This window comes from Argiope bruennichi, chromosome X1, assembly GCF_947563725.1.
Source record: "Argiope bruennichi chromosome X1, qqArgBrue1.1, whole genome shotgun sequence".
NCBI lineage: Eukaryota > Metazoa > Arthropoda > Arachnida > Araneae > Araneidae > Argiope > Argiope bruennichi.
In genome coordinates, this window is record NC_079162.1 from 43,223,404 (window position 1) to 43,249,091 (window position 25,688).

General features: G+C 27.3%; 1 protein-coding gene across 1 annotated transcript in view; it reads right to left on the reverse strand.

Annotated features, from left to right (window-relative positions):
• Nucleotides 1–263: 263 nt before the first annotated feature.
• The window catches only part of LOC129958560 (ethanolaminephosphotransferase 1-like), a 54,203-nt gene continuing 28,778 nt past the window's right edge, over nucleotides 264–25,688 (reverse strand). Inside the window, exons 2-9 of the mRNA XM_056071105.1 lie at nucleotides 21,857–21,925; nucleotides 19,400–19,592; nucleotides 16,531–16,793; nucleotides 12,831–12,942; nucleotides 9,995–10,043; nucleotides 9,055–9,235; nucleotides 6,292–6,477; nucleotides 264–1,219 (exon numbers count right to left, since the gene is read on the reverse strand). Of these exons, the coding sequence (XP_055927080.1) occupies nucleotides 1,154–1,219; nucleotides 6,292–6,477; nucleotides 9,055–9,235; nucleotides 9,995–10,043; nucleotides 12,831–12,942; nucleotides 16,531–16,793; nucleotides 19,400–19,592; nucleotides 21,857–21,925 (1,119 nt within the window). The 3' untranslated portion in view covers nucleotides 264–1,153. The remainder of the gene's footprint in view (nucleotides 1,220–6,291; nucleotides 6,478–9,054; nucleotides 9,236–9,994; nucleotides 10,044–12,830; nucleotides 12,943–16,530; nucleotides 16,794–19,399; nucleotides 19,593–21,856; nucleotides 21,926–25,688) is intronic.

Genomic DNA, 25,688 nt, shown 5'->3' on the forward strand with positions numbered 1-25,688 from the left:
TGTAAATCAATTGAAAACTATTAAGGAATTAATTCATGTTCATGTAATAAGATTTAGTAAAAACTTTATTTATATACAAGTTTCTAAATGAAATTGAAACTTTATCGTAAAGACAATTAGAACCTAAAAACATAATATAAATTAACTAAAATAAATCTTCAATAATAATTATGCAAAAATCCATGCAAACTATAAATAATCTTTTGCAAAATTTACATCTATATATAAAACTGATTAACAGATTCCATTAATTTCATGGTAATATTGAAAAATATATACAATAGTTTTTAAAAACACTTGAATGAAAACAGGTACAGAGAAATATAACTAATTATTATTATTCATGTTTTTTTTTCTCTTATAAATTAAAACAACGTGATTTAAAACTAAATCATTTAGTAGATATAATTTCATAATCAAATAATGCAATGATGATTCAAATTGGTTAATCAAAATATTAACATAGGATTAGGTATTTACAAGTAATATTGAAGGTCCATTATATACTGGCTCAAGAAAAAGTAACTTTCCAATATATTTCAAATTCATTAAACATAAATCCTCTTCATACAAATAAAATAACTAAATAAAAAAAATCATAAATATTTTTGTAAGTACAATAACAATCTATTTTTTAAATATATATTTAGAGGACCAGAATGGCAGGATTTTGCATAGATTCCTCACAGATTATGCTGAATTTCATCAGCACAAAATGCGCAAAATCCCAGAAGAATACAAAATGACATTTACATTTGAAGGAATGATTCAATGACACAGAAACTCAACAATAAACAAAAAAGCTTCTGTGAAACAGTAATCAGCATACCTAATTATCTTTCTTCAGTTTATACATACATATATAAAAGTATAAGAACGCTAAAAATGCTAAAGTACAGGAATTTTATGAGATGGAAACATTTAATCATTATAAAAAATTTAAACCAGTGAAAATAAATATGTATATGACTATCAATATCTATTGAAGTCACTTCTATAATGCTTGAATATATTATCCACAGATAATAAATTCCACAAAAGTCAGACGAAAACAATCATTACTTTCTGTTACATTCAAGAAAGTATTCACATGCAACATCCACTTACTAATTTGCATTTACAAATCAGTATCAAAACGAAAGCTGAACTACAATCAATCTTTTTCATCCTTTTTCAAAGAAAAGCAGTGTATTTTAAAATGCCTGCACATTTGTTGCACCTGAAAAGATATGAAACCTTCATATTTAAACATTTTCAGTAATAATGATAGATTTAAACTAATAAAGAAAAATCATTACCATAAAATACTCTTTGAAACTATTTAATTAATTAAAGCTTGATGAGTCAATATTGCTGAAAATATTTTCAGTACACAATCCAAAATCAATTCATATAATGATTATGAATTTAATACCATCATATAATTCTGACGAGAAGTCTTAAAATTTAAGACTCCTTAATTGAAATTCCCCTTTCTTTTAGAGCAAAACATTTAAAAATTAATTTTTCAATATTTTCAATAATTAACGCCTCCAAAAAATCACCAACAAGAAAAATAAGGAACAGTGAGATTTATTTACGATAGAATTTGATATAACAAACTAAAGAATTTATCGAGCTTCGTAATAGTTTGTCAAATGTTTAACACCAAAACACAGCAGCTTTGCAAACTTAAGCAAATTACACTGCCCATCTTGGGCTTTTTTTACATAAAAAGCTTTCTATTTTCTACACAGGTTTCAAATGTTATATGTCAATCATATATTTTTCATTTTTTAAAAACTCAAAGTGAAAGTGAAATTATAAAGTTTCATTTTAGTATAGGTATAGTAGCAGAGGATGACTAACATTAAAAAAATATCAAGACTTTCGAAGATTACGAACAAATCGCCGATTTTCGTTTCACGAAAATGAAATTTGAAGCCAACAGTGTATTTAACACTGTGTATAACAACACTGTACTTAAACATAAAGGAAAGAAGCTGCAATATATAAGCGACAGACATAAAAATTATTCATTAAATGCTATTTTATGTTCCTTACAAAATCAATATTAATCTGCTCTTTCTCTAAAGGGAAACCTCTTCATTAAAAAAATGAACACATAAAACAAAAATATTGTGAACGGGTGGGGATCATGTGTACTATCAACACACATAAATCCAGAATTTGGACAAATAAACAATTTTGTTTATTCAATTTCACCTTTACTCAATTCCCAGCATGATTTTACAGCCGTTTTTATAAATGGGCCATTTTTGAAAGTGAATCTACACTAGGATTATTTGTGGCACTTAACATTCAACAGTGTGACATCTTCGGTAGCAAGATATACTGGCAATTCTCAGATTCAAAAGCGTTCCAAGCTTTTATGGAAACGCCAGAAAATGTTGATTTCACCAATATAATGCTGAGGCAAAAAGAGAATGTAAATATTTACATTTAACAATAAAGTGAACCCAAATTATTCGACATCAGAAAGTGTGCAGTAGCCGCGGATAACCGGCAAACTTGCCAGAAAAGGATACAAATTTACACGAAAATATTTCAGAACAATTTTTATTTATATTACGCTCCCTAAACAAAGAAATACGACTTAATAAACAAGATTCTGCACTTAAAATTTGTTAATTCTTTTTTTAAAGCTATAAGGCTCTCTTTCAAAAGAAAGTACTTCACCCTTTCTAGGGCCGTGGGAAGTATGCTTCCCACCAAATTTATTAATCTTTGTATGAAATTATGTAGGTTGGCATAAGCTCTGACAAATTTTTTTAGTAAGTCAGAAACTTAGATGCTTCAGTTCTTTATCTCAGACAAAATGACGTGTCTTGATTTGTTACTTAATTATTAATTAACCAAATTAATTAATTAATCAAATTAAATTTATCTAATAAGTTAAACGAATCCCTTTTCTTATTCTAAGTCCAAGCCTAAAAATATTTTAACATAATAAGACTAGAAAAAAATGGCCCTTTAAAGGGTTAAACAGGTTTATCCCTGTTTACATAATACAGTTCGTCTGATAACGATGCAGTCAAAATTATTTTTTCACAATTATTTTTTTTTAATTTTTTAGTGAAGCAAAATTTGGATTAAGTTCAGCTCCTGCTTCTCAGTTAATTTTTTAAAGGCACTGATAGAAAAGCGAGCAATATGACCGACGAGTTTTATAGAATGTATGAACGGGAAAAATTAATCCCCTGTTTTCTACTTCTTCGTGGAAAAAATAAATAAAATTTAATATATTATTAGCAAGCTCCTGAAACAAGTTTAACTGCCATCTGAAATAGCATGTATATAATAAATGTATGTATTACATAAGTAATACATACATAAGTTTTGAATTAAAATAAAACATGAGAAGCGGATAAATAAGCGGATAGAAAATGCATCTAACGGGATGGAATTCAAGGTTAAAGTCGAATAAAGAATTCCGGAAATAAGCTCATCATTCTTCGTATCATTCCTTTTTCGGAGTACGATAATTCGAAAGCGCTTTTTAGTAGTAATAGTGTTGCGATCCCTAAAAAAACAATATTAGTCGACACATTTAAGAGTGGAAAAGCACCATCTCATATTGGTATTTATGTATGAATTAGTTCGTAGGGAAATATTTTACAAAAAAAAAAAAATTACTGGTTCACAATTTCTCATTTTATGGACATCAGAAGCGGTGGATTTCAACTGTCAGAGGCAGCTTGGCTGATGGCGGAGGAACAGATTGATCGATTAAAAAATATGTTATTTGCATAGTTGCCAAGTGAATAAATTTGTAAAAGAAAATATAAATTATCTGGGTTATAAAATTTAAGGATATTACCTTGTCAAGTATAATGGGCAAGGTTCCTACTTTTTTTTTTAAATTTCGTTTCTTAGCTATTAAAGTATTTACAGACATCAAATATCTGCTTAAGAAATATGAATGTTACACAGTCATGTAAAAACATTTTTTTTCAAAAAGTTACTATAGGATTAATTTAAAATAAATCATTAATTTGTCAAGTTAAAAAATGTATTAAAAATGAAACTAAATAAACATCTTATTAAAAGAGAAGCCATATATTATGCATAGCCTAGGTTCACAAAATGGTTACATCCTTCACCGTCTACAAGACTACAACCTATGTGACTCTAGACTCTGTTATTATCACAAAAGTATTGCCTTTAATGACAACATCAGAATTTTGTCATTTAAGTGCAAGGATGCCATAACATGTATATTCATAAAATTCCAGAAAATAAGTTTTAGGCCAACTGCAGAGAATGCAGTATTGCACTTCCATCTTATTAAACATGGTTATGAGAATTATTAGTAAAATTAATAATTATGTCATTAATAAATCAAAATCTTCTCTTGGAACTTTTTTAATGAAATATCATTAGATAATTTATTCAATTTTTTACATAATATAAAAATCCCATAGCTCCCTTTATAATATTTTCTAGTTGTACTTTAGTAACGTTTTGTTCAGCAATTTTCATCTTATAAGAATTTGGAAGAAAATCATTTAATTATCAGTACCTTGCACATAAATAGTTATGTCACTAATGCAATTATAATTTCAAATCAGTTGCAAGCATTAAAAAATAAGATTTTTCGAATAAGTGTGAAATTATTGCACAAACAATATCCAAACGATAAAAGTTTACTGCAGATATTTTTCTAAAATATTTTCTATTGCTTTAAGCAATCTAGAGGAGAAGTATTTGGAATTCATTTTTATTCAAACCAAATTTTTGTAAAAGTAACCAAAAAGAAACGAATTCTTTAATAATATCAATATTGAAGTTCCTCAGTTCAAATTTATAAAATAAATGAAAAAAGGAAAATTACACAGATATCTGGCTACTAATAAATAGCTATAATGTGTTTTCAAACTTGAAATACTAAAAAAAAATGAAAGATATCATTCTTTGTATATCTGTGATCTCATAGATTAGAAAGCTAATTTCTATTTAAATTTTACTATTGGCAAAACAAATTACTATTTACAAATAAATAGAAAATGACTGAAATACTTTAAAACTTTCGATTGTTGCACGCAACACTTCACAAATCAATAAAATTCTGGGGAAACAAAGTAAAAACAAAATTTATGGTTGTCCATAAGAAAAATATTTTATACAATAAGAAATTTACTTTTCAAATAAGTTATCTATTTTAATATTTAATTAGAGAATAAAATAAGCTTTCTTAGAAACAATAATAATTTTTAATGGTTTATCTTTTGTAATAGTTATCATAAAAAGTAAAAACATAATTTCAGTCATGTACTCAAAACAAAGAATTTAACTATATAAAGGAAACAAATCTGAATGAAAACAGAGCCTAAATTAAGAATAGTATAACCTATGTATGTATTTTAGAAGCACATAAGAAAGAGACTTAGTGTCTTATGACTGTATATAATTCAGTAAAGTTTTTTTTTTTTTTTTTTTTTTTTTTCAAATCTTTGTAATAATTTACTAGATTATTCAGACACTTGAAGATAAATTAATTATTAAAAATAGATTCATTCATCAAAAAAGATTCTCAAAATTCTTTTGCTGCTATTTATAAATTCTAATTATTAATATAATTTTCTAATATTGATTGAAATTTTTAAACGATATCCAATTCGAGAAAAGTATTATACAGCTGGGGAATGACAAATATCCCAACTGCCTATCAAGAGATGATTTAATGAAAGAGCTAATACTAATAAGCTCTTGTGTACTAAAAAAAATTAGTACACAAGACAGATATTTTATTAGCATGCAAGACATCTGTATACATACTTATGAAATTAATTCAGTTCCATTTTAATTGTCTCTACAATACAGACATGACTCTATAAAGAAGATACACTTTCCATCTTGTTTATGCTGGTACTTTAAAAAATCAGGGGAAATTCTATTTACAATTTTCTCACCAATCAATGTAGAATAATAATCTACATGCAATTTTTATTTCACTTTAACCTCTCAAACTTTAAAGCCCTAACATATCAATAAGTAGACAAGCTATTGTATACTATAATATGCATTTTCTTACATTTAAATAATTTTTTTTTTTTTTTTTTTTTTACATTTGGTTCAGAGCAGAATATTTATCAGAAATGAACTCTTATTTCAGTAAATAATAAATACACTACCATAGCTAACATATTTCAAGAAACTGTAATAAGCAGGCAATTAAATAGCTATTAAATGTTTCAAAAATGAATAAAGTAGCGATTAAACTAAAACACGAACATATCATTGAGTTAATTGTCAACATTAAACTTAATGGAATTTCTCAAATTTTCTTACCACACAAACACCATAGTGAATATGAGCTAAAACTGACAAAATCAGCAAGGACCAAGCTATCTGAACCTCTGTTCTACTGTGATGAGGGTATGAAAAAATGTAAAGCAGAGCAAGTCCAATGGGATAAAACAGCCAATTGAAAGCTTCACATCGGGTAGAACTCATCTGACTTACAATCAAGCGACACTGAAATACAAGACATAAATACATTAGAAAATAAACAGCATACGCATTTCACAAATTCTTTACTTAGTTTCAAAATTTTCCACTAAGTAGTAAATTACAACGTCACTACTGCACAACAAAATTGAAGAATTAGTAATTTTTAAACAATTATTTTTTTAGTTTATGTTACAGCCCAAATTTCATAATATTTCTTAAATAACATGATCATTTGATCAGCCTTTACGATCATAAATTGAAATTTCAACAATTAAAATTGCAAATGACAAGTAACAGGATAGCATTTAAAAATATCAAAATAACTCCTTAATAATATTGGAAAAATATAATATTTTGATACTGGGCAGAAAAAAATTATGCAAAAACACTGGAAAGGAGATACATTAGTTTAATAATATGCTGGTGATAACCATACTATGAAATAATCCAAACATAACAAGAATGTGCTACATTTAATGAAATCTGAAAAATTATTAAAAATGGAAAAAGGAATTAATTAATGGAAATGAATTATTGGGAAAAATGGATGGAAAAATCAATTGAGTGAAGGGCATCAATCACTTTACTTATGCCTATATGTTTATATTTCAGAAGAAATTAAAATTCAATGTATTGTTCAGAAATTCTGACTGCCGACACTAATATTTTAATATCGAAAAAAGATGTTCGCATATAATTCGCAAAAGTATTTGATTTTAAGTTTTTGATATAAATTCAAAATTAAGATTGGAGTCGAGCATCTCATAACATGCTTGTTGAATTTCACAGAAATAACACCGATTTCTTTGCGAAAAGCATCTAAACCATTCATTTTAAATGTTTTAAAGAGATTTTCTTCAACTTTATACCCAAATTAAGATACAGCAGCAATGGGAAAGAAACTTATACAGCCTTAAAAATTCTAAGACTAGTTCCAAATATGTAATGAAAAAAGCTACTTTTAGGGATCAATGGAAATACGTTTTACGAACTATCTCAAAAGATTTCAAACCTATAAGTAACTAAATATAGTTCTTTGCATTTAGGTAATGAATGCAAATCAAATATTTTTTTAATCCAACTATTATGAATTAACAATTACAACGCCGATTACAAAAATTGATACCAAACTCCAGATATGAAATGTTTTTGAAATTTTAAATAGAATTTTAACTAATTAAAAATTAAGCTGAATTTGGGTGTTTTTAATATATAACTTTCGAAAATATAATAGCACAAGAATTAATTTTACACCATTTCAAAAGTTGAAAAAAAAAAAAAAAACTGTCTTTCGAATGCTATCAATTTAATAGTCGTGCAACTTTTCATGTATTTTAGCAATTTTTTTAAATATTTTTTTGTCTAATTTCCAACAAAATATTGTTGCCCTGAAATTAAAACCGTTTTCATAGTTTTATGAAATACTAGCCGCCTTAGGCAACCAACCGGTTCACCATATTAATGATTGTTAAAATGTTTAATTAAATTAGTCTTAATAATTCTTCAGCAAAATACTTTTAAGATTCAAAATTTGATAGATATACAATTCCTATTACTTTAGCAGCTTTATGCTGTTCTGTTCATTTTACTATGCACTTTCCTTTTCTGTCATTTCCTAAAATTTGTTTAAAAAAGGATACACTGTTATTTCTAGCATTTTAGCAATATAGCCTAATTTTTAACCTAAAACAGTTATATCTCACAATTTTATCATGTCAATAATATTTTAAATATAAGTTTTCTTGTATGAAATATAAGCAATATATATATTTTACAGATTCTTCACAGAATTAAGTAAATACATCACTTGCTTTCCTGAAATCTGCTTAAAACAAGCAACACAAATCAGCAATGATTTGTGTTATGAGTAAAAACTTCCCTATTTTGCACGCTTCATTATTTTATATATTCATATCGATAGTAATTTGAATTCCAAAACAAAAATGAAAAAATATATACAACTTTAATAGCTTCTTTTACAAATCACTGGCGTTCTTCCAGAATTCTTGTTTCTGAATTATCGTTCGTGATACATTTAAAATTTGCATAGCTTCGCTTCCTGTTCGGAAAAAATGACTAAAATATTTGTAAAAATTGATTAAATATCGAAAAATATTTATTCGGCAAAAAATTGGTATTATTAAAATCATAATTTTTTGAATTTTGAGAAGCAAATATCACTTTTGTACTGTAATATTTTCGGAAATTACCAGGGGAAAACAAGAATTCGCTTAAAGTTAAACTTTAAGCGAAATTAATTTTTTTTTTTTTTTTTTTTTTTTTCCAAAATTGCTCCAAGGTGCGCATTTCCACCTTCCAAAACATATATGTACCATGTTTGGTAGCTTTAGGTCAAACGGTCTATTTTACAGATCTTCACTGCACAAACATACATCCATCTTTAGGTAAAGATGCTCAAATTATGACAATTATGAAAATGACACAGATGCAGCCAAATACAAATCCCCATGTGCTGATAAGAAAATAAGCCCATTTATATGCACAAAAATATACATTTTTTTTAATAATTTATATAAAATATTTAAAACTAAGACATTTAAAATGTGTAAATAGAATGTATGAAAAAATGTGAAAACTTACAGCTATGTTTGAGAATACAGTTCCAACCAACCAGTAAAATACCCTGGCATCATTCAACAAAATGTTTGTAGGAGAATAAACAGCCCAAATGGTTGTACTTAAAAATAACAATAATATAGGCACCAATGGACGCATAGCTTCCCATAATGATGTTTGCTTCAATTCTCCTTTTTTATAAGCACTAAAATAATAATTTTAAATTGCTTATTACAAAATCAGTGCAATTCATTACATAGTTTAAAACACAACTGAATTACAAGAAGTTATGATATATGGCACTGCAATTGAAATTTCGAGTTAAAATTCTTAAAAACTTTAATAAAGTGAATATGTCAGTTAAAGAATTTATATTTAAAACCATATTTTCATTTAGAATGAAAATTTATACATTTTTATTATTTAATCTGTTGTATACATTACATCAGTATATACTGACAAGTCCAAAAACATTATGATCATTTCAGTTGAGGAGGTATGGGAGTAACCTAATAACTTCAGCTGCATATGACAATCATGGAAAAGTATAAAATTGATATAATGGAATCCCAACTATGAAATAGAAAATTTCATGCTCTGGCCACAGACAAATGAATACCAAAATATAAGTTAATCTGATAAATAATACATTGTCACATCAGATGCCTTGGAACTAGTACTTCAAAACTGGTGAAGTTGGTCACTAATTTACCTATTATAGTAATTAGCATTTAAAGAAAAAGGGCTGCTGGTTTTGAAATAAGCATTTGGTATTCATTACACTATTCAAGAAGCTAGCAGCTGTGATTTTCCATTCTTCTAGCAGGATGAGTGTTTCCACTCAGCCGCTTCCTCTCTCCATCTTGATGCATAAATTTACATGCCTTGTCATTCTTACTTTAAAAGTAATGAAAAAAACATTTAAGATAAATATGAAATGAATTCAAGAAATGTATATACTAACCAATAAATATTATACAGACTCACAGGTAGTGACATCGCAAATGTTCCAGCTAAAAAAAAAAAGGAAAAAAAGAGAAATAATGCAGAAGAAATTTTGAAAAAATAAAAGCATTTCAACTGAATAAGGTTAAATTGCATGTTCATTGAACATTTTTTTTTTTTCAATTACAAAGAGAAAATAGACAAACATCAAAATTCATTTGCTGGATATTACTAATTCACATTTTAAAAATATCAACTGAGTATTTTAATAGAAAAAAAAGTGAATGTGAAGCAAGAGAAACTGACAGCTAATGAAGTACGGATTAACTAACAAATATTGAAACTATTTCACATGCAGTTTGTGACCTAACTCCAAAAATCAAGGCAGATATTTAAAGAGTAAAATTAACAAAGGAACTTTCCGTTTATTAAAAAAAAAATTTAAAAAATCACAATTTTTTATTTCATTTCAAAGTTTATGAGTCCCCAGATACTTTACCAGCAGTCATGTTAAAACACACCACTCTTTATTTCTAAAAGATACTGTAAAATAAAATTTTGGTAGAGTTCCCATCATTAACTGGACAAATTTTACCTTTTTATTTTCCTCCCCATCACTTTGCAAACATAGTTAACGATTAAGAACGCTCCACATTTACTATATAAATTAAAAACAGTATTTTATGCCTGCATGCATTTCAGTCTAGGCATAATTTCTTGATATATCGTAAAATAGCTGTTGTATGTGTTGGAAACTATTTAGAGCAATATCACACTCTATTAAGAGATCTAAAACCTTTTACTCAGAAATGCATCATAAATTTTTTTTTGTATGGTTGATACTGATCTTCCTGGCGAGAAAGCAGTTAATATATAAAGATTATAATGCATTAATTAACTTTGAAAAAATGCAACATTAGAATTTTCTTTAAGTTGTGAAAAAGTACATTTATAAGAAATTTTTCTTCATTGCATAATTGAAAATGAATAACATTTAAGTCAAAATACTTAATAAAAATCATAGACAAGATAATTTGTTTTCAAATGATATCAAGTAATAAATGTGGCCTTAAAAGAAAAATGCCATCGTAATGCTTTAATTTTAATTCTTTACTTCATATAGACAACAAAAACGATTGATGAGGTAAATATTTTCTTAAAAAAGCAAAATTTGGCATAATAAGAACACAATACAATCTAACTTGATATATCACTAAACAAAAAAAAAAAAAAGTTCACACATCAAAAATCAATCTACTTAAAAAAAAATAATCTGAAAATGCTTTTAAAATATGCAAGTTTTATGAAATGAAAACGTTTCCTACTACTCCTTAATAAATAAAATAGCATCGTTAAGTTCACAAGCAGACAATTTTTCATTAAATGGCTTATACCTAATAAACTCTACTAAGTATTCTTTAAAATATTTCATTTCAAACTCATTTTTGGCTTACACAAATCTTAGATTTATAAAAAAGTATTAGGATAAAAAGACAGTATAAATATATGAAGCCCCATATTCAAAGTGAAATACTAAAAAATTTTTTATTAATTTGCAATTCAAATTAATTTCCTTCAAACAGATTTTCAAAAGTAAATTTTCTTACCTCAACCTGCATTTGAATATTTTCTACATAGTTAAAATAATAGTAGATTTAGTAGTTTTAATTTAATATTACGTGCTGCAACATGTTTATTTGAATCGGTTTTCAAATTTAGAAATAAAAGTAATCAATATTTTTTATATAATATCCGATATATATACCCAAGCGATTTATATATATACCCAATTTATTATTTTATATATATACCCAAGCGATTAATTTATTAAATGATTTGCTACCAAAAAATACTGGGTGATTCAAAAGTCCGTTAACATCTGAAATTTCAATAACTTACAGAATACCGTAGATAGAGATGTAAAAATTGATGCACATGTTTGAAATGACATAGGGCTTTACTGAAACCAAAAACTGCAAAAAATTGCCAACAGATGGCGCTTTATAAAACAATAAAAGCAATAATTAAGAATAACAACTGATTTTTAACAAAGCCTATGTTTTCGTAAGAAATACTCAATATGTCGATCGCTATTCACTAGTAATACCTTTGATCGAAGTATAATGTTGTGAACAGCACTGTACAGCATATCTGTAAGTGTGGGGAGAAATTATCGCCGGTCACTATCTTTTAGCATCCCTAATATGGTCGGGTGATCGCGGGAGATTTGTGACTTAACCACAGATAACCCCACAACCAATAATCGCAGATTGATATCTGTAGAACTTGGAGGCCAAGCATGATGAAAGTGGCGGCTAAGAACGCGATCCTTACCGATGTTCACGTGTTGCAACAGGGGGTGGAGCGCGCCGTACCTTCCAGCCGATATTTATCAGACAGGTTAAGGATGATGCGATTCTGTAACATATCGGCGTATCTTGCACGTATCACGTTTACAGTTTGAAAAGGTAAATCCCGAAACTTCCCCGAAAAGGTAAACTTCAAAGAAAACGAGTCCAATCAGCCATCTATTGGCCTGTTTTTGCACTTTTTTTTTTTGTTTCATAAAAAGCCACGTCATTTCAAGCACGCATATCCATTTTTACCATGCTACCTACATTAATCCATGAATTATTAAATTTTTAAACGTTAATGCGCTTTTGAATCACCCGTGCTATGTATCTATCACCTTACAATCAGGCCTTTGTTTGGTGCATAAAATAATCATATACAATGGCAGAATTTAAATCTTAGGTTCTTCAATAAATATTACTGATCCAAATAAAATATATCGGAATATAAAAAAGCAAAAATTCTTTATCTAAAGAACAAGCATTCACTGATAAATACTTTACCATAAATCAAAATTTCAATAACTTCTCCACTTCCAATATTTAAAATTGGGATAGTAAATTTCCAAAAATGGTAGGACTTGAAGTAAGTCATTAAAAAAGCTGCCAACAATACCTGAAATAAAACAAAAGAAAAACAATATCAACTTTTAATCTAAAACAACTCTAATAAAGAAAAAATAAATAATCAAATTACGCTGAACATACGGCATAGTAAATGTCAAAAAAAAAAAAAAAATCTTATGTAACAAAGAATTTGAATTAATCTGAAAGGTAACATTAGCATGTCATTAAAAGAAATAATTTAAATATTTTTGGTTAAAAAAATAAAAATAAGTTATTCCAATTAACACAATTTGAATTTCACTCATACCTAACAATAATAAATTTTTTCAGCTTAATTTTAAAGAAGATTTTGAAAAATGCTAATTAAATGTAAGAACTCTAATTTGTAATTTTCTCAAAAAAAATCACAGTAGATAGAACACACAATTCACATTTCTCACGTACAAATTGTTTACATTCAAAATAAATAAAATTAAATTATCTCGGGCAATTCATAAAAATTATCTCTTGCAGTTACTCTTAAAACTATTTAATAGGACTTAGTTTTATTTTTAATTACTGTTATAGTACCTTTGCTTTAAATAAATAAATTATAACTGAAAATAATGCTTGGTTATCTTTTTGTACTATTAAGGGATTTAAGCCTAATTATTAAATAATATCACCAAGACTTTAACATGTAAATATATTTGCACATAAAGTACAGTTATCTGATTCACAAAATTCTTCCTTTAGTAAGCTTGGGCTCACATGATAAATAAAACTTATGAATTTCCAAAAGGAAATACTTGTAGCAAAATAACAAAAATATTAAAAGTTAGAATCGGATAAATTTTTAAATATTAATGATTTAAGGAAATTTTTAAAAAAAAATTAGGTAAGCTGCTTTTAAAATCTTTAAACGAAAGAAGTTTTAAAAGACATTAGATCAAGAGATGCCTTCCTAACCACGGGTCAAGATGGCAACCATTGGTCAAAGGTTTTTATAGATGTATATATATTTGAGAGTAAGCTATACAGAAAAATTTTTTTAAAGAATATATGGAATTCCTAACAATTTCATAGCAGAAATCTGTCAATCAAGCTAATCAATAAATTTAACTTAAAAAGCTTTATATAATTCTACTTTTTATCAGTGATGTCAATTTTAGGTAAGCACAAAGCCGGCCAATTGGATAAACACAATTAAAATTCTAATAAAAAAAAAATTGCATTAACCCATAAGAGCATGCACTTAATTCAGAAATACTTAACGTGTGAAGGGAGAACAAACTCAAATAACATACAGATTTGCAATTAAAATCTTTCTCATATGGCAATAAAATTTTTCTAGGGGATTTAAAATAAGTAGTATTTGAAATGTGGCATTCAATTAATTATATGAAATTCTAAATGAACATTATTTTTGCTTAGAATTAAAAATTAAATTGAGGAATGAAGCTAACAAATAATAATAACAATATGGTATGAAGATAAGTTTATGAGTGACCTGCTTTTGCATTCAATATTGGATTAAATTAATTCTTCAATTTAAAAAAAAATGAATTAACAACACTTTATCATTAAATGGGAAAAAAAAAAAAAGTTTAGTCCACAGCTGTTTTGCAAATCTTCTATAATAATTGACACATTTCTCTCCAACATGAGGACTTCCATTTTTCTTGTAAAAATTTCGAAGACTCATTTCCTATGCTGCTTGCATTTAAAAAGAAATTTATTAAATTTGTCTATAGTAATAATGCTTGTTATTGAATGAGAATTAGCATGTGTGGCTTAGATCCTCTAAAACAAGCAATATATTTTCAATAGGAATAAGGTTTAGTTAAGAACTTTTCTTTCTCTTCAAATTTTTATACTTTACTCTAGGAAAATTTTATTTTTCCACCAATTCACGGATATTTCCCTTAAATTCACTTTTAAAAACAAGCTTTATTCAAATACATCTCTCAAAATTGGGATAAGTACATCATTTGGCAATGAATCTTCTTACCATTTGTAGTGCTTTCATAAATAACTGTGTACTTCTTTATGAGAAAATAACGGTTTGATAAAACACCTTTCAAAATTTATGTATTTCGTATGTCCTTAAAGCAATATGATGGAAATACAAGTATTCTAAAAACAGGAATGCTAGTAAAATATGAAAAATAAATTAATGCAAGAGATACATTAAAATGGTGCAAAAGAAAATCAAATTATTAAAATGCCTACATTTGGAGAATACCTATTAAAAATTTATTTATAACAAAAAATCTCAGCTAATCAAATACATTTTGGCTGCCCAAATAACTAAATTTCAGTTGCCTCGCCTGCTTTGTCACAGAGCTTACAAAATTGTATTCATAAATTATAATAGCTCTGATTTGAAATCATGAGTGATAAAATTTAACTATCAGAAATTATAAGCTTGGCCCTTAACATGACCTTAGGAATCGGGGGACACAAGTTTCCTCTATAGATGCTCTTGGACCTCTCTTGTTTGCATTACTACGACTCGTTTACCCAGTATATTCTTTCCATTATTATTGTCCATTTCATTAAATTTGCATTATGGTGTTCACATATTGTGTATTGATTAATTCTGTTCAGTTTATTTAATTTGATTATCATTTCATGTTATGAAGGACATAACAGAAATCTGGGAGGCAATCTGACAATCATTACCTAGAGTTTGGGAATGCATTTGTAACTAAAGGTTTCAAATTCATTTCCAAACATGAAATAATAAAGTACAAACCTCTAGGCATAAAATAATAACTACAAACATGTGCAGACGTTATTAGATATTATTCTTATATATGACTTCTAAGAAAAAACAGGAGTTTGGTTCACTACTAGTATTTGCTCGCTTTTATTAAAAGATTTCAAATGCTTACAGAGAAAAAGATCAGTATCTATAGTAACAGGCAAATAATATGAAAGGAAAGGAAATAACAAATAATATGTTAATATTAAGAAACTTTTAAAAATAGAAGATAAACTAAATTCTTCAGAAGATATGGAATTAGTGGAGAAAAATTTATCTCAATCTCATTATACAAATAGCAGAGCTTTTAATCTATACTTTTAATATTAAAAAACATTTAAAGTTTTTTAATGGATCATAGTCATTCATAAAATTCAGGCTAAATGCCTGAATTTTAAAGTTATATGGGCAGTCAAATATTTATTATTTAGCTAAGTTAATATCTAATATTAGTTTAGTAATAGTGAAGTTTTTCAGAATAGTATTTGGAAGGAGGAAGTATAGAATTTTTATTTTTATGCTCCATACCAGTGTGAATATTTTAAAATTTCATTATAAAGCATCAAAATGAATTGGGCTATTGAAATTTATCTATTAGTAACATATGCTCAAATATTCAGCCACTGAGAAACATCTAACAAAATCTAGCAATTCTAAGCAAATTTGAATAAACGGTTGTTACTTTTCTAGCATAAACCTAAAAAAAAAACCTTATTTTTAGTAAGAACACAATTCATATTTAAAGGAGCTCAGTCTCCTTTACTTTCTTTATTATCCATATTAATTTCTTAGTAACAACTTAAACAGTATAAACATAGAACTTGCAGTGCCTGTTCCTTCCAATTAAAAAATACATTAAAGCAAACATGAAATATATTTAAAAAATATTACCATTTGGGAAATATCATATCCCCAAGGAAGATAGAGCACACCAGTATTATACTTCTCCCAATGTGAAAATATGAAACATAGATGAACACTCCACAGGATGAAAAAAACACGCAGTTGAGTACAGCTATATTCGCCACATCCAAATACTGAATACATACAAGTAGGCATAAATAAGGCTGCCCAACTATCAAGTCCATGATCCATTAACTCTCCTAATGGGCCAGATGATTTTGTACGACGTGCATGCTTCCCATCGATGCCATCTACAAAACAGTAACAGTAATAGTTGGAAAAAAAATATAGAAAATCATTCCTGATTAATTTAGGTATGTTTCTTAGATCTTACTAAGATGAAAACATACTTAAAACAATAAAAAATCACGAAGAGTGAAGAACTTTGTTCAGAAATTTTATGACAGAGGCTCTTCTGCTTAATAAAATATTCCTTCTCCTTTCACCTAATAAGATATGATTTGAAGAAGGTAAAAGTGTGCGCATATATGTAAGTGCTAAAAGAAAAATTAACAAACACAGGAAGCTTGTTCCACTTTTTTTTAGAAATATATATGGTGCAATTAAAAAGTAACAATTATATGCTTAACGATTGCACTAATACATCAAAAATTATACACAGAGATGCGAGTATTTGTTCTAGTTCATTGTGTTCAACAATATAAGAAGTTTGAGATTCAGTATTTTCATGTAAACTTTTAATTTATTATACTTTATAATATTAAACTTAATAATTTATAGATTACCAAATTTTTCTAATTGAAAATGCCTCCAGCAAGTATTATGAATGCACAAAGGACAGTGGAAAATTAGCTTTCAGTTAGATTTCCAGACACACAAGTTCCTAGTCGATATTCTGTAACCAAGTTAATGCAAAATTTTACAGATACATTTGGTAAAGAACTGGGTGAAATAGTACACCGGCAATATTCAAAGCAGAGAAACTACAAATAAAATTCATAAGCTGTTATGCAGCACAGCATTAACCAATCCAGGTGAAAGGTGGTAAAACAAAAAACAGTAATATCATAATTTTGCACATAATAGTATGAAAGAAGCTCAATTTCATTCCGTATAAAATTCAACCAGTTATGAAAGGTCACAAAAGTGAAACATCAATTCAATATTGTAAATAGTTTCACAATAATTTATAGTTGACTATTCTGATGATAATCTGGATTTTTTCTACACAGTAGTGCTCCATTTATAAGTATATGCACATACACAGAATTTATCCTTATCTTTGGTCTGAAACTATTCACAAAGAAGAAATTCATCTTTATTAACAGAAGATTGGTATCCAAACTTCAAATAAAAGCAGCATGGCCAGCCCAATATTCTTTGCAGATGCAATAAAGTTTGCTCACTTCTGTGGATCATTCGCTAATTTAAAGGAAGGCAAACTGTGGAATATTAATCCATTGCAATTGGAAAAGTAATTCAATGCAAAATCATTCACCAAATACAAGGGCTTGTTTATTGTTCTGAAAAATACACATAATTGTTTCATGTTGAATTTCCCCGCAAAGTTAATTTACAGCTTTCTGCCATTCTCTAGGTATTTTTAACAATCAAAATTGAAAAATAAATAAATAAAGCATCAAAATGATGGACTGTCTTGAATGGTGAGCATGAGTCACCATTCGAGTGCCAAGTGTTAATAATTTTCAGATTCAATAAGATGGTACAAAAGTGCATAAAGTCAGGCTATACATGAATTTACCATACGACGGTTTAAGAAAAGAAGAAACAGTGAGAAATGTCTGCTTATTTGTAACTCATTTTCAAAAACTTTAGTAACGTCAATATCAAGTATTATTATACCAGACAAAATAAGTGTATGGTTCCTTTTCGAATGTAGACCAGAAATTTTATAATAAATACTTTTTTAACTAGATTCAATAAACATCCAACATATCTGTAAGTAGACAAAATTTTTTTTACAGATTTCCTTGTATTATCAAGAATCTATAAGTAAAAATATAAGGAACCTTAAAAAGAAATTATGTCAGGCATTATAAACTGTAATGTCAAATAGAATAAGTGGAGCAGTATTGTTGCACATAATTTCATATTCTTTCCTTGCACTGTACTCAATTTTGTAAATAACTTTACTTATAAACACAAGTGGTAGAGACTTGTCAAGTTTGTCCATTCTTAACAATGAATAACATGATATGCTGGGCAGCTATAAAGCACGAGTCCCAGCATCATATAACTTTTGAATGATATTTTTCTGGTTCCAATACAGTTAAAAGTTGATAAAATAAGTTTTAAAAAACATATTGTTCAAAGTTTTCCATATGTTAAACTGAGCATGAAAGTAATCCAAAAACGATATATAAGTTTCTCAATAGAACTCTTATTCTTTATCTAGGAATTTTTAAAATTTTATAATTTAATAGTACTTGTAAACTTTTGTTCTCAAATTTATTTATTTTTTTACAATATACGTGCTGTTATTGCTCAGAACATTTTTGAGCAAACTGTAAGAAATCCTTAAATGCACTGATATATTTTAAACTCGCATAACAAAATTCAATTAATTTTGAGAGACATATTTTCCATTAGAAAACTTTAAAAACCCACACATCAATACAAAAATTATTCTGAAATGATTGTATTCAAAATGAAGAACAGGTTCCCTTTTTAATAATATCACATTTAAGATAATTATGAATGATACTTTCCCTTAAGCAAACATTTTCCCAAATGTATAGCAACATAATCAGTTTTGAAAGATAGAAGACAGTTGAAATGATTAAATTTATTCTTTAGTAACTATACTAATCAGCAGTATATATTCTAATACCACATGTTAAAAATAATTCAATACAAACAGGTTTATCAATCTTACCTAATGTATGTGCAAGAAAGTGGTTTATAGCACAAACTAACCAAACCCATCTTGGGACCGGGGGTGTCGTCTGATCTAAATCACTGGAGGCGCTGAAATTATAGTCATATATTGCAAGCAGAATGGCATTAACTGAAGTTAGAAGAAATCCCGTGAATGTTAATATATTTGGAGCAAGCCATTTTGGCACCAACTGAAAAAAGAAAAAAATCTTTATTAATCTAAGGTATAGTAGAAAATTAGTTTGAATGAAATAATTTTAATAACACAAAATCAAAATGATATTTAAAATACGAATAATTATTACTAAGCAAACAATTTAAGCTTGAAATTCTGTGACATAAATAAATATGAAAAGGCATTTTTGATTGCATAAATTTATGATGCAGTTAAAGCAAATATTATACAGCTCGATAATAGCACCTCATAAACCAATGAAGATTTAATGGCATTGATGTCTCTGGAAGCTGCTGATTTCAAAAATATTACTTCATAGAACTGGCTGTAAATTTTTGAAATACATATTCTCAACATTTCCATTACATCACCAGCCAGTAATATATGCTGCTGATTTAAATTTTATTCTTCTTCTTATTTTTTATATATATTTAATACTGCAATAGAGATATTACAAATTAATGATTTCAAATAAGAACTTGGTTTGCCAGACCAAAATTCTGAATTTTTAGCATCTAAAATAAAGAAATGAAGAAAACTGTCTAGTTTTACTTTAAAATAACAGCTTACAGAACCAAGGAGGAGAAAATTATTCCACACTTTATTAACAAACAGTTTATACATTCCAATAATACTATCAACATTTTCTACGTGGCAATAAATCATGAAGAAAACTTTTTTTTTTATAGTGAATTCAACTGCTTCTTCTGGAAAGTTTAAAAAAAAATATCAACATGATCTTGCAAAAGTTTTTCAAGCAAGAACATTATTGGTCTATTTATGCTGATCTAAAGCTGCTCAACTTCTTACTGGGACATTTAATGTCTGTATATGAAGTACCCTTTTCATTTTTGTGTGTGCGTGTGTGTGTGTGACATAGTGAGGTGTATGGACATGACCGAAAAAAAAAAGTGAAATGGCCTTTTAGAGATATGCTGAACTGCAATTACAATGAATATTATCAAGGAACCACTAATTGATAAAAGTAATTCCTCTACCATATATAAAATCTAACCTAATGAAGCAATTCTTCAGGGCATTTTATAAAGATTTTGATTGTCTTCATTTGCAAAACATGTTCTGGACAGAACAATAAAAAGCTGCAAGTGGGTATTTTTAATGAATTTACGAATTAGAGGGCCATCCAAGATTACAAAATTTTCAGCATCTAAGACTGAAAACTATATTCTATCTGGTCATATTTCATCTTAATTATTAAAGATCTTTTAGATAATGACAAAGCAGAAAAGTATAAAGAGTGCAAAACCTGCTTAAAAAGTTTTAAAAAATAGGATGCTAATAAAAGCAATTAAAAAGAAGAGAGCCATTACTCGGATATCAAAGAAATGAGGGTAAAAAAGATATTAAGACAAGTACGACACACATATGATGGTATATTATTGCTGGATACCATAATATGAAACTACTATTGCATATAAAAGTAATTCATATATGAAGTGCTTTTTCATGAACTAACTGAACCAACTTATTTACTATTCATCTTACTTCATTTAATGTAGCATCATAAATTTTAACATACCAATACAATTTTAGTAATAATCTTTAGTAATCGAGAATAATGCTATCATTAATATTGACATTTTGATTTATTGAAATTTATTATTTCATCCATTAACATTGTTTTAAATTTTATTCTTTAACTTACATCTAACACAGATTTCATATGGTCACTGTACTAATTTATATATTGATTACTGTACGATTAATTTTATTTATTGCATTGATTTAATTTTATTAGTGATATAGATACGAGAGAATGTTGAGTAATTTGAGTGCTGCACACATTTTAGAAATTTAATTTTCACTATATTTTGAAAACTAGTATTAATCATACAAATATAATGCCAGATTCAGAATAACAACACAACATTATTTTGAAATCACTGGAATACCTACCATTGACAATAATACCAGTGCTAAATAGAGTTTGATTCTCAAAACTTTACATACAATATATACACACACACTTCTAAACAATGTGTTTCATAAAATAATATTCCCTATGTGTGTTTGTATGTACTTTATAAATGAAATTACAAAAATGACTTTGAACATGAAATGGCAAATGGATGTGAAAGATTAATAATTTTAAGGTGTAATATTATTGAAAAAACATTATTTTAGTAAAGACTGTTCTTTGACATTGACAATGTTCTGACAAAAAACATTGGTGAAGCTGATACCATCTAAGAATGTTAATCAATTGAAATATATATGAAATATTTAAGTCAAGAAAATAAAAGATTAAAAGTTGTTTACTTTAACGACTTGATTCCAAAAAGGGTGCATAACATAATTGCTCAAAGGACTGGTATCGATTGCACTGTACTGAAAAATCAAAATATATATTTGTTAATGTAACAGAAAATCTATTAAAATTTATTTATTTAAAAGTAAAAAAAAAAAACTGAAACCATGCAAACATTTAGAAAATATCAGAGAATTACATTTTATTTGTCTACATCAATGAAGTCATTTCATAATATTTTATAAATATACACAATATATTTCAAAATTGTGTCATAACAAATAGTTTTCTAAATAGGTTTTACAAACAAATTCACATTAGGAAGTATGTTTCGAAATTATTCAACAATAAACTGCATTCGGTACATTGGTTAGCAATTATCTAGAATGGTTTTTGAAAATCTCCAATACCAAGAGCAATAAAAAAATTATTCAGTTATTAAACACCAAGATAAAAATTATAAACACATACATATTACAAATTGGCATTTTAGTATTAACATTTAGTTTAATTCAAGTTGAAAAAATTATTTAAGATGTACAATTCAACACAACTCAAAAATTCTACAAAAAGAAAACACCTAAAAGTGATGTATAATTTTACAGAAAGTCACATCCATACTGAGATGATAAACATTAACAAACTCTCGATGCTGGACTGATAGAGTTTCATTTGGTAGCTATTGGAGACATTCCAGATATGATAGTTATTGAGACGACTCAATTGACACAGGTAATATTGACACAGTGTCGCACTTGATTAACTTTCACACCACATCAATAAGAGACTCAAGACAACTGATCTGGTATGCACAATATCCACATGTTCAGTGGATTTTGATAGAAATGGTCTCAAACATATGATTCACTGATACTGAAAACTAAACTCTAATCTAGTCCCATAGCTGGGAAGGAAAGAGCCTAATAACCCTAAATGAGATCTTTAAGCTAAAGATCTCTTCAATTCTTAAACGATAAATAATCAAAGGTAGAAAGACAAAAAGATGCTCTTAATAAGATATCAAAGATATGCTGATTTTTTCATTTTGTAATACTGTGAACTGTGATTTAACATGAAAAAAATACCACATAAAATATTCTAAAAACCTGACAAACAAATTTTTGGAATAATTCAAGTGTCAATATTAGAAGTTTTATATCTGTCAACGGGAAAATTCTATTTTTAATTAAATTTTAAACAGTATTTTTGGATAATTTAACAAAATATTTAAAAGTTTTTTATTAAAGGGAATTACTTTTAAACACATTTCACAGAACTGTAGGGGAGATGAATGTTTTATTTTTATTGAAGATTCATTTATGAAATAATTAATCAAAATGAACATGATGTAATTTCTTAAATTTCTAATTATTTCAAGAAATTACATCATAAATATAAAATTTTAAAATCTCAATAATCTATACACCAATTTTTTTTTTTTTTTTTATTGAGTGAAAAAATAGCTGTTCCTGCACACATTTTCATTAAGTTTTCAGGTGCACCTTTACTTTAAAACAATTTCCAATTTTTACAAAAATATGAAATGATGAAATTTACAGAATAAGAAATGAAATTTTATGGAATCGTAAATTTAAAGAATTATAATACAGCGAAACAATTATTAATAGTTCTATGGTAAAAAGAGAAATATTTTGCACCTTTTCTGTACATTTCCTACATTAGTAGTAAAAAGTACAGTTACTTTCTTACTTAATTCTTATACATACATATAAAGTTGAAACCCCATATACACTAAAACATCATTCATTTTCTTACAGTCAAAATAATCATACACTTGAAGAAGTTGCACATTAGTTTTACAGAAAAATATTCCTGCATTTCCAGGCTACAAAAATAATGTTATGTTATGGGATGGGATACAAAAGACTTTCTCTTCCAAGTCTAATGATATATATATATATATATATATATATTCATAAAATTTAGTTCTTAATGCACATGAATATAGATGTGGCGATGAGCACATGTTTTAAATAATATATATGAAATATTAAGTCTGCTTTCAGTATTTGAATGGAGTAATTGAATATTCTTATGTCAATAAAATAAAATTTGAATAAAATTTGTTACGAGTTCAGCTTTCACTATTCTGCTTTTATCAGTTATGTTACCACTAATGTATACTACCGTCAGATATTTTTTGGCAACTTAAGTCAAAATAATAATTGAAAACAAATATTTAGCAGCATTATCTCCCTGAAAATTCCGATTGGCGGACACATAGAAACTTTTTAATTTGACAAGCTTAATTCTACGAAATTTTTGAGATACTGTCACCGAGTCATTTTATGGGAGACCGAGAAAGTTTCGTGTTTATGATAGTGCAAAGGTTTTCCTCTTTCATAGAATAAGAAAAATATTGTGAGCATTTCATCTATTTTACATATAACAAAATGTTTAAAATGCTTTGTGTTATTTTTACCTTTATTGGAGGTGTTACTTTGTGTTGCAGTGTTGGTTTCTGCCAATCAAACATTCGAGTTTACTTATAAAAAATTATCCCTGTCTGTGATAGCCTTAATTATTTTTTATTTATTTCGAAATTACTTCATAGTATGAAAGTATTTTGTCCAATTTTATCTATAAAAAAGGATATGAACAATTTGGAAAACGTAGTACATTTGACATTTTCCTGTTTCAAACATTGCATCAATATTCCAACCATGTAAACTTATATATAAAATTCAAAATCAATCGTAATGTTAATATTTTATAAAAGGTTTGTGTAACATAAATTTGCAATATTGTAACTAAACCCCTTTGTTGAGATGGACTTATTTGCTTCTTAGGAACACAACATTTCCATTCAACTAGTGAATCTCCAAGGGTCTAGATTATAAGGGATCATTGCACAATATCGTCTTCTCATTATATCTATTTACTTAAAATCATTATTTTACAACATATATTTTGTTAGGTTTCGCTAAATATATTTTAAGTTGGATTTTCATTTTTTACTTTGAGGGATTGAAAATTACATAGTAAAAAATGTACAAGCTGGTTTTTATCTTTATCCCCACCGTTTTCTTTGTATTATCAATAATTCTAAATCATGAAGGGGGATAAAAGTAATCAAGATGGGGGAGGGGGTAGAATTTCGGTGCAACTGGCACTGTGCTGAAAGATTAAAAACCAGCTCGCTAAAAATTGGTTTGATATGTACACAGCACATAATTTTCTTAACTTCAAATTTAAAAGAAAATTGAAATTAGTACGGCTTAATAAGACGACATACAATTAGACTTTTTAGTTTAAAGCCGTTAATTTAATCATGAAGACAACTGCCTCTATCTTCAATCCCGCTTCTTAAACAGGAAGTCTAACACTAGAACAGGAAGTTATAAAATTCCCCATTGTGGATTTGTAGGGATGAGTGGGTTAGTGGAGCTCTTTAATTCTCACAACTCCATTTTCATTGAAAAATGTCTTTCGTAATTTTTTTCTTTCAAAAATCTTGTATGTATGCAAAACAATTAAAACACACACACACACATACATACATACATATGAACATTAAATTCAACCTCCATCTCATGTCCTAGATAAATTATGTGTTCTGTACCTTAGTCTATGTTAGTATCGTGTCTTCACCATTTTTTCTATGTATTATAAGATATAATGACAACAGAAAATTGATTGAATGTCTAATAATTATTTTTAAAAAATTCACAGAGACGTTATTATTTATTTTTTGACAAAATTTTAACCGTGATTGAATATCTAACGCACTATAGGCTGCAAGATGTTTTCCGAACATTTTAGTGTTCACAACTGTTTTGATATTAAGTTACTGATAGAAACATGGTTAAATTATGTAATCAC